Consider the following 10,585-nt stretch of genomic DNA (forward strand, 5'->3'; position numbering starts at 1 on the left):
GGTACATGGTTGGCATCTAACCTTGGTTCCCAAATTTTCTCAAATTTCACAGGTGTGCCCCGAGCATTGTATGTCAATTTTATTAGGGGTTGTGTACTATTTATTAGCTGAACCCACTGTTGGAGTGTAAGATAATTAGGACGCTAGATTTTTGTAATTGTCTCACCTAGTTTACCCAATAAGCATTGGAAGATAGGTAGACAGTAATGTTGCGAATAAGTTTGGTCCAGTATAGTGCTTCCTTAGGGCATTCCCAAATCAGGTGGAAAAATCCTGCCTCTCCAATACCACATTTCATACATTTGTCTCCATCTAGTCTACCCATGGCCTTGAGCCTCAAGGGTGTAATGTAGATTTGATGGACCATCTTAAATTGGACCACCCTGTCCCTGAGTGGTATTATATATGTGTATAAGTTGTCTGTGGCTTCTTCCCATTTGTCTTCATCCATTTCTGTTTTGCTGTCAAACTAAACTGGTTGGGAGGAGTGGATTATGCTGTACACTTGAGACAGTAATTTGGATGGGTCTAGAGCCCAAAGTTTGGCTTCCCCTGCCAACAGCATGGGTGTGATTTGATAGGATTGAAATTGAGCTTAGAATGTGTGCCGTAGCTGAAAGTAGCAAAATAGTTAAATATCTGAGCAGTTGAATCTGGACTTTAGTTGCTCTAGTGATGCAAGCCAACTATCAACCAGTAAATCATCAAGATACCTTATACCTAGTTGGGAAATCTATCAATTGTGTCATTTGAGACAGGTTGGAGACATTTTGAACAGTGGTAAACAAGAAAACAGTGTGCTTCAGCGAAGAAGCACACACTCCAAGAGCCAACCGATATATTTAAAAGCCTTTATTCAAAAACAGCTAAAACAAACGATCCTCATCCACATAACATTGGCCAAATTCTTATGGGGGTAGTTAGCATCTGACAATGAGAAAAGGTCACATTCCTACCTGTAGGGCTAGTTGCGTTTAGCTTCTAGAGACCTTGCAAGAGTTGCATGTAATGCTGTCAGAGAGTTGCACCAATCTGGGTAAAACCAATTATGTATATAAGAAAGCTGGGATGCAAAATAGTAGTGTTGTAGATGAGGGAGGGCAAGTTCTCTTTTCTTCTTGGGAGTGGTGAGAGTCATCCCCGCTAGTCTTTGTGATTTATGAGCCCAAATGAAAGATTAGTTCACTACTGAAGTTCTGATCGGTTATGTTGAATCCACAATGGGTATATAAATCTTAAATACATTGACCCCACCCCACATAATTACTTGTAACTTGATCCAGTGTAGAGTTACTATTTTTATCTTTGTGAGGATGGGTCCAAGTTCCCTCTCACATCTAGTGATGGGTCCGTCGTAACTATAATATCCAGTTAGTGAAACTTAGGGGCACATTTACAAAGCTCGAGTGAAGGATTCGAATTAAAAAAACTTCGAATTTCGAAGTGTTTTTTGGGCTACTTCGACCATCGAATGGGCTACATCAACCTTCGACTACTACTACGAATCGAATGAATCGAACTAAAAATCGTTTGACTATTCGACCATTCGATAATCGAAGTACTGTCTCTTTAAGAAAAACTTTGACCCCCTACTTCGGCAGCTAAAAGCTACCAAAGTCAATGTTAGCCTATGGGGAAGGTCCCCATAGGCTTGCCTGAGTTTTTTTGATCGAAGGATATTCCTTCGATCGTTGGATTAAAATCCTTCGAATCGTTCGATTCGAAGGATTTAATCGTTCGATCGAACGAATAATCCTTCGATCGTACGATCGTAGGATTTGCGCTAAATCGTTCGACTTCGATATTCGAAGTCGAACGATTTTAGTTCCTAGTCGAATATCGAGGGTTAATTAACCCTCGATATTCGACTCTTGATGAATCGGCCCCTTAGTGTCTAGTATGAGTGCCAGGGTGCCTTCAATGGCATTTAGGTTCCCCAAAGGAAATAGTATCAATTTAGTTTTGTTTGTCCATAGGCCGCTTAGCGTCCCAAACTTCTCAAGAATTTCTAGCGCAGCTAATAATGAGGGGCCGACATCTACAAGGAATAGTAACACCTCATCGGCATACAGTGCCACTTTTTCCTCTTTATTGCCAACTATGATTCCTTTAACTAGTGGCATTTGTCTTAATTTTGTTGCCAATGGCTCGATGGTCAGAGCAAATAGGAGGGGCAACAGGAGGCATTCCTGCCTAGTGTCTCTCCGCAGCTCAAATACAGCTGAGAGGTTGTAGTTGATCCAGTCCTGAGTTATAGATTTCTTGTATAGCTGTTTGACCCATGAGATGAATTGAGACAACAGACAAATTGTTTCAAAACCTGACATAATTGTCGATTGGCTTTGTTATATCTATGGAAGCTACGCCCCCAGTGGATCGGCACTGATGTGCTAATTCAATGTGCATGTACAAGCTTTTTAGGTTGATAGAAGTGATTTTCTTTGGCATAACGCCTGAGTAAATTAAGGATTTAATCAACTTTATTAACTATTCACCAGAACTTTTGCAAGTATTATGGCATTGGTGGCATCTGAGCCACTCCACAGTGATATTGGGAGAGACTGGGTACCTGGTACTTATTAGCACAGTGCCTCCACCTAGTTGGATCTGGGAATGCACCTATGGGTGGCCCCACTAGGAACAATAATAATGAACATGGACTTTGGTGAACTAAATACTGTTTATCTAAAATGAAAAGGACAACTAATACAAGCAGCACTACTAACATAGTGGCAATAAGGGCCTTACTAACTAACTTTTAATTCAGTCCAACACATTACAGTCTCTTTAATCTCTGAGCGCTCCTGTCATTTTAATTGTGAATACTCACTCCCGGGTCTCCCGGATACTAAGGATACATGTGTCTGTGTTCCTAAATAGGGTCCAAAGATGTGTGGCAATTTGTCAAGGGAGGAAATGCACTTTGCATACTGAATTCATAGTCATAAATGTCTATTCTTTAATATATATCAGTGTTGTGGACTCATAAATGTAATAAACCTTCTTGTATTTTGCAGATTTACCCCCTTCTAAAATTGAGATTGCAGCTTCAGGTAAAACATCACATGTCTGTAAATGGGCTTTTGAGAGCAATGGCTAACTGCTACTTGATTTTCCTTGGGCCAGTGTAAACACACATTACCATCAAACCAAATGCATTATTAACACTTTGGGGCCGATTCACTAAATTCGAGTGAAGGATTCGAAGTAAAAAAACTTCGAATTTCGAAGTGTTTTTTGGGCTACTTCGACCATCGAATGGGCTACATCGACCTTCGACTACGACTACGAATCGAAGGATTCGAACTAAAAATCGTTCGACTATTCGACCATTCGATAGTCTCTTTAAAAAAAACGTCGACCCCCTAGTTCGGCAGATAAGCTACCGAAGTCAATGTTAGCCTATGGGGAAGGTCCCCATAGGCTTGCCTAAGTTTTTTTAATAGAAGGATATTCCTTCGATCGTTGGATTTAAATCCTTCGAATCATTCGATTCGAAGGATTTAATCGTTCGATTCGAAGGATTTAATCGTTCGATCGAAGGAATAATCCTTCGATCGTACAATTGCAGAATTTGCGCTAAATCCTTCGACTTCGATATTCGAAGTCGAAGGATTTCAATTCCTAGTCGAATATCGAGGGTTAATTAACCCTCGATATTCGACCCATAGTGAATCAGCCCCTTTAAGTGCCAGCAGAATTTCACATTTCATTTGCACTCAGTGCCAGACATTTTTTGAACATTTTGTGCTCTCTAATTTTAGAGGCATTTCCTGGTTTTTTTTTTTCTTTACCTTTTGAAACTATACATTTTTTTGGGGGTGTGAACCTGGACTTTTTAAATCTGCCTGAGTTTTTCTGTATTTCCACTTCTAGAACAAGATTTACAGCTAAATACAAAAAATTGCCTTTTTATAGGGATATATACCACAAACACAGAAATATTTAATTTTATGCACAGAAAATCAGCTGTTTTGGAAAGACTCAAGTGTCTTGAATACCAGATATGTATAGTTTTATTGAGATTTCTGACTTCTATAGATTAAAACCTCACAGAATTACAGAATTTCAAAGCACTATAGTAGACTATGGCGCACTTTGGATTCCAAAGCCAATAAATTCTGGAACGGTAGGTTTAGAACAGGAAAATGTATTTTAGTGGGAGCACTTACCGGACGCTGAATTCAAACGTGCTGCACTGCTAGCCGCCATCCCACGCGGTCAAAAAGAATTCCAGGAACAGAAAAAGGACGGAGCACCGTGAGAATTCAGTAAAATGTTAAAAAATAAAGATTTTATTCAGTAGACATAAAAACAGGTTACAGCAGCAGTGAACCCTTGGCTGCCCGCTTAACGCGTTTCGTGGCGTCCTGCCACTTCATCAGAACAGGAAACCATATATTTTTTTGAAAGGTACAAATTCTGTGAAATCCATAATGGATAACCATGGCTTTATACTCCTAATTACCAAATATCAAAAAACTTTACTGAACTTAGTGGTTTCTATAAAAAATAATGAAAATTCTGAGAAATTACCTCAACACTTTCACTTTGCAAGTTTGTGTCTCCCACATAGCATTAGGTACCAAGAAAAAACATCGTAAATATGAATGCCAGGGGTCCATTTAACAGTTTGATGCCCAAATTGACTTCATTTCGGTTGGTCTTTTTGAATTCAAATTTTTTTTTAATTCGAAACTCAACCCTTGATAAATATGCCCCCAAATGTGAATACTCACTCCAGGGTCTCGTAGGATACTAAATGTGGCTACATGCCTCTGAGTTCCAAAATAGGGACCAAAGATGTGTGGAATTTTGTCAAGGGAGGAAGACATTGTGCACTTTGCATACTGCATTCATAGTCATAAATGTCTACTCTTTAATATATATTTTTCAGATTTACGACCTTTGTCTGATTCTAAATTTGCCATTGCAGCTTCAGGTAAAATTTCACTTGTCTGTGAATGTGCTATTAAAAGCTAACCGCTACTTGATATTTCTTGGGCCAGTTTAAACACACATTACTGTCTTGGCTGTAAATTCAATTAAATAAATAAATATATATTTATATATAATAATTTGACCTGACATTTTATTGATTTTCCACCATGTATTCTGAAAGGGGATTTCAAATGGGTATCGGAAGTGGCCAACCATTGCTCCTGGTTTATTATATAATGTCCCTAATGGCACGGGACAAATCGGAGCCGCTCCGCAGTGATATTGGATGAGACTGGGTACCTGGTACTTATTAGTGCAGTGCCTCCACCTATGGGATTCAAGAATGCACCTATGGGTCGCCCCAACAATGATAATGTGAACTAAATAACTGTTTATCTAAAAAGAAAAGGGCAACTAGTTCAAGCAGTACCACTAACACAGTGGCAAAAAGACCTTGCTAACTAATTATGCCCATACAAATGATCTCTCTAAATAAAGAAAGAACAACCTCAGTCCAACACAATACAGTCTCTGTAATCTTTGTATGCTCCTGTCACTTTAAATGTGAATACTCACTCCCGGCTCTCTTAGGATACTAAATGTGGCTACATGCCTCTGAGTTCCAAAATAGGGACCAAAGATGTGTGGTAATTTGTCAACGGAGGAAGACATTGTGCACATTGCATAGTCATAAATGTCTACTCTTTAATACACAACAATTGTGGACTCGTAAATATAATAAACCTTCTTGTATTTTTCAGATTTACTCCATTTGTCCAATTCTAAATCTGCCGGTGCAGCTTCAGGTAAAACTTCACTTGTCTGTGAATTTGCTATTAAAAGCAATCGCTAACTGCTACTTGATTTTTCTTGGGCCAGTGTAAACACACATTACTCTCTTGGCTGTAAATTAAATAAATAAATAAATATATCTCTATATATTTTTTTTATATATAATAATTTGACCTGCCATTTTATTGATTTGCCACCATGTATTCTGAAAGGAGAAATCAAGGGGCAGATTTATCAAGGGTCGAAGTGAATTAGAGGGAATTTTCAAAGTAAAAAAATTTGAAATTCTAAGTAATTTTTTGGATACTTCGACCATCGAATAGGATGCTACGACTTCAACTTCGATTCGAAGTAAAATAATTTGAATATACGACCATTCGATGTAAAAAAAACTTTGACTTTGATATTCCAATTCGATGGTTGAATTTCGAAGTTTTTTCTACTTTGAAATTCAACCCTTGATAATCTGCCCCCAAGTGTGTATCAGAAGTGGCCAACCATTGCTCCTGTTTTATTATATTTAGTGATGGGCGAATTTGCGCCGTTTCAATTCGCTGAAAAATTTGCGAATTTCGCAAAAAATTCGCAAAACGGCGAAAAATTCGCAAAACGGCGGCGGCGTCTCGTTTTTGACGCTGGCGCCCGTTTTTGATGCTGGCGCCCGTTTTTTCTACGCCGGCACCCGTTTTTGACGCCGGCGCCCGTTTTTGACGCCGGCATCCGTTTTTGACGCCGGCATCCGTTTTTTCGAAAAAAAAAAATTGACGCCGGCGAATTTTTTTTGCGAATTTTCGCAGGCGTTTTGCGTATTTATTCGATGGCGGCGAATCGCGCAAATTCGCCCATCACTAATTATATTTCATAGCCTAAAACTGTGCTAGCAGCCTTCTGTTGTTTTCAGTGGTAACCACTTGTACAGGCAGCTCTCTATCTGGAAAAAAAAACACTGCATTTCTTATTAGCCTTACGGTCCTTTACATATTCTTTTAGATTGTTATATAGCTATGGGATCTGTTATCCAGTAACCCATTTTACAGAAAACTCCAAATTATGTGAAGGCCATCTCCTATAGACTCCATTTTATCCAAATAATACAAATAATACCCATCTTTTTTAAATGTTTTCCTTTTTCTCTGTAATAAAAATAAACAGCACCTTGTACTTGATCCAAACGATCCAAAATATATAATTAATCCTTATTGGAGGCAAAACCAGCCTATTGGGTTTATTTAATGTTTACATGATTTTCTAGTAGACTTAAGGTACATAGATTCAAATCACAGAAAGATTTATTGTCCGGAAAACCCCAGGTCCTGAGCATTCTGGATAACAGTTCCCGTACCTGTACATTGAAAATTGCTAGGAAGCTTCTATTTGTTATATATTTTTTTCCATACAAGTAAACTGTCTCCAATTTTGTTCTGGAGATATTTACGAACAATCGGTAATTAGTGATGGGTGAATTTATTCGCCAGACGTGAATTTGTGCGATTCGCCGCCAGCGAATAAATTTGCGAAATGGCCGTGAAGATTCGCTGGCGAAAATTTGCCAGTGACAAAAAAAAATGCCCACGGCGAAAAAAGAAAATTCAGGTGCTGGTGCCGTTTCGCGATTTTTTTCGCCGTTTCATGAATTTCGCTGGAAATTCGCAATTTTTTTGACAAAATGTCGCAAATTCGCCCATCACTGTCAAGTAATGTGAGATTCATTTCTGTAATGCCTTTATCCATATTCCCCCCAGGCACACAAGCATCGTGGACATTTACTGTTCTTATGCTCTTGTCAATAGTCTTGTTTTCTGGAAAGTAGTTATCTTCTGCACTGGATTTCTAGACCCCACAGACCAAGGCACTGCAATATTCTTCAACTATTGTGGACAATCTGCACTCTTTTTGATATATATATATATATATATATATATATATATATATATATATATATATATATATATATATATTCTGTTTAAGGAGAATCTTTCTTTGTAAATTGTTAACAAGTACAGCTTTGACATCATTTTGACATTAACATTGATAAATTAACACTGGAATATTTTGGAAAGGTGTAAGATTTCTGGAACCTGCAACCCAATTCAATTCGGTATTCTTCAATTATCATGGCAAATGGCCAGTCTAATTAATATACTGTATAATCTATCTTAAACTTTCCATGTTGCTAAAACAAGACAAACTGGAAATTGCAGTTTAAGTAAAAACGATTACATATGAATATGGTTAGAAATATTGATTAAAACACAATTAAAATGTTTGTAGATTATTTTTAACGGCTTTGTATCATCTGTTGATTGCATTAATGATAAAGATACAATTGGAATAGTCATAATATTATGTTAAAATAAATTTAAGGAATAAATGATGAAAACTGAAAATATTGTGTGCTCACTCACTTTCTGTATCTACTTTTAAAGGAGAAGGAAAGGTCCAAGCCAGTTTATTGCCAACAGATTAGCCACAATAGAGCAAGTTAGAACACTATTTTTATTCTGCAAAATGCTTTACCATACCAGAGTAAACTGCTCTAGACACTGTCTCTGTTTGTTTAGGCTAGAAGCTGCCATTTAAGCTTGATGTGACATCACTTACTGCCTGAGTCTCTCCCTGCTCACATACAGCTCTGAGCTCAGATTACAGCAGGGATGGGAGGAGGGAGGGGGAGAGGAGCAAACTGAGCATGCTCAAGCCCTCCTGGACGTTTATGCTGAAAACAGGAAGTCTGATACAGAAGCCCATGTGTACTCAATAAAAGGAAAGAAATGTTGTGTTTCTTTTGACAGAGGACTCAGAGCAGCTTTACTTTGAGGGTTTACTGGTATATTTATATAGACCTTTCTGATAAAGCTTACTTACTTTTAACCTTTACTTCTCCTTTAACACTTTTAAAGGGGTTTTGCACTTTTAAATTAAATTTTAGTATGATGTAGACTTTGAATTTTTGAGACACTTTGCAATTGGTTTTCAGTTTTTATGTTTTTTTCGGTTATTTGGGTTCTTGTTCAGTAGCTCTCCAGTTTGCAATTTCAGCAGCTATCTGGTTGCACTATTGCAGAACAATCGTTTTTTGACTGCCAGGGGTTAGTGATCACCATTCAAAATCTGGAAAGATATAGAAATAGCAGGCAAATAATTATAACACTATAAGAAATAAATATTTAAGGCCAATTGCAAAGTTGCAAGCAACAGGGCATTGTATAATATACTACAAGGTAAACTACCCCTTAAAGTCATCAGAGTAAGTTTAATTTGTAATAATGCAACTACTTTAAAAGTTGAATTTGTAATAATGCAACTACTTAATGTTCAATTCTCTTCTATACTCCTGACCTGAGCCATATTTTTTGTATAATAACCCAATATCTTGGTGGGAAAAGAAACTGTTATCCTCCAAATATTTCATATGCAAAGAGTATGGAACTTTGGCCACAATTTATCTTCCCAAATTGTGAACCATCACTAGATTTGGGATCAAACGTATTTATTTGGCTTTGGGTTGGTTTGTGGTAGCTGGTCTAAGAGGGTCTGAACACTAAGGGGGTGATTTATCAATGTTAAAATATGAATTTTTGCTAAAATTCTAAATTTTTTGTGCTGAGCTGAATTTGAATTGTGAGGAAAAATCTGCAAAACTCAACTGTAAAATTTCGGCATCAAAAAGCTGCCAAATTCATCTAAAAGTCAATAAGGGTGATCTATGGCCAATTTGAAGTGTTTTTTCAGTGAAAGTATTTTACACTTTTCAACCCATAGAAAATGGGTTATGGAATGGAGGAAGGCACACAACTCTGGTATGAGCATACTGGAATCACTCTTGATCAAATAACTTTGGGTGCCATTGGTTCTTAGAGGAGAAACAAACCCCTTATGAAAAAAAACCCTACCCCAGCCTAGCTGCTACCTTGGGCAAATGCCCCTAACCTTTTACTTAACCCTCGGTGCAGATTCAGGGATTGGAGTTCACGGCAGCCATCTTCCGGGTCTTCAGTAATCTTACAACGAGAACGGAGTGGCATCGCATGCCCTATTGCCAAGGCGCCGGAAGAAGACACGAAGACCTGGAAGATGGCTGCCGTGAACTCCAATACCTGAATCTGCACTGAGGGGTAAGTAAAAAGTTAGGGGCACTAAACTCCTCGCTGGAGCCTTAGCTGCTCATTAACTTAATCCTAGCTGTCACTCCTAAATTGACCTATTACAGTTTCTGACCTGACACTTACTTTCTCCTATACTGAGGTCTACCTCCACCTTAGGCCCTAGTAGCAACATAACACCTCCTCCAGCTAGTGGGTGTACCAGAAATAGACCAACAAAGTATCACAGAAGAAAGGAACTGCTAAAGAGAGTTATGTCACACAATGTATCACAAATTGAGTGTAAAATGAATGGTGTTGTTCTGGAATAAAGTGTGAACAAGGGAATCACATCTTAGTGTAATTAAATATTGGTTACTTCAATTAATAATTACATTCATATTGTGAAAGACAGAAATGTCATTATTGAGTATTGTGAAAACCAAAAATAGTTAATTCATAGTTAAAGTGCTTATAGTGTGTAAAGTGCCAATTGTCTGGTACGCAGCATTCCACTAATAAATAAATAACCCAATTAAAACATAACATTTAATGGCTCCTTTAAAAATAGAAAAAAATTGAGGGGAAAATTCACAAGTTCAAAACACTTAGGGGCTGATTCACTAATTAACCCTCGATATTCGACTAGGAACTAAAATCCTTCGACTTCGAATATCGAAGGATTTAGCGCAGATAGTACGATCGAACGATCAAAGGATTATTCCTTAGATCGAACGATTAAATCCTTCGAATCGAACGATTCAAAGGAT

At 37.8% G+C, this 10,585-nt stretch overlaps 1 protein-coding gene across 4 annotated transcripts in view; it reads left to right on the top strand.

The window, feature by feature from the left end:
• Positions 1-8,120, top strand: part of LOC108701900 (fibrillin-1) — a 64,907-nt gene extending 56,787 nt beyond the window's left edge. For 3 of the 4 annotated variants that reach the window (XM_041576820.1, XM_041576819.1, XM_041576821.1), the window contains 4 exons: positions 3,018-3,053; positions 4,898-4,942; positions 5,703-5,747; positions 7,476-8,120. In XM_041576820.1, the coding sequence (XP_041432754.1) occupies positions 3,018-3,053; positions 4,898-4,942; positions 5,703-5,747; positions 7,476-7,543 (194 nt within the window). In that variant the 3' untranslated portion in view covers positions 7,544-8,120. The remainder of the gene's footprint in view (positions 1-3,017; positions 3,054-4,897; positions 4,943-5,702; positions 5,748-7,475) is intronic. The other variant, XM_041576822.1, reaches the window with a different exon arrangement.
• Positions 8,121-10,585: the final 2,465 nt, after the last annotated feature.

Source organism: Xenopus laevis, chromosome 9_10L (assembly GCF_017654675.1).
Source record: "Xenopus laevis strain J_2021 chromosome 9_10L, Xenopus_laevis_v10.1, whole genome shotgun sequence".
NCBI classification, from domain to species: Eukaryota; Metazoa; Chordata; class Amphibia; order Anura; family Pipidae; genus Xenopus; species Xenopus laevis.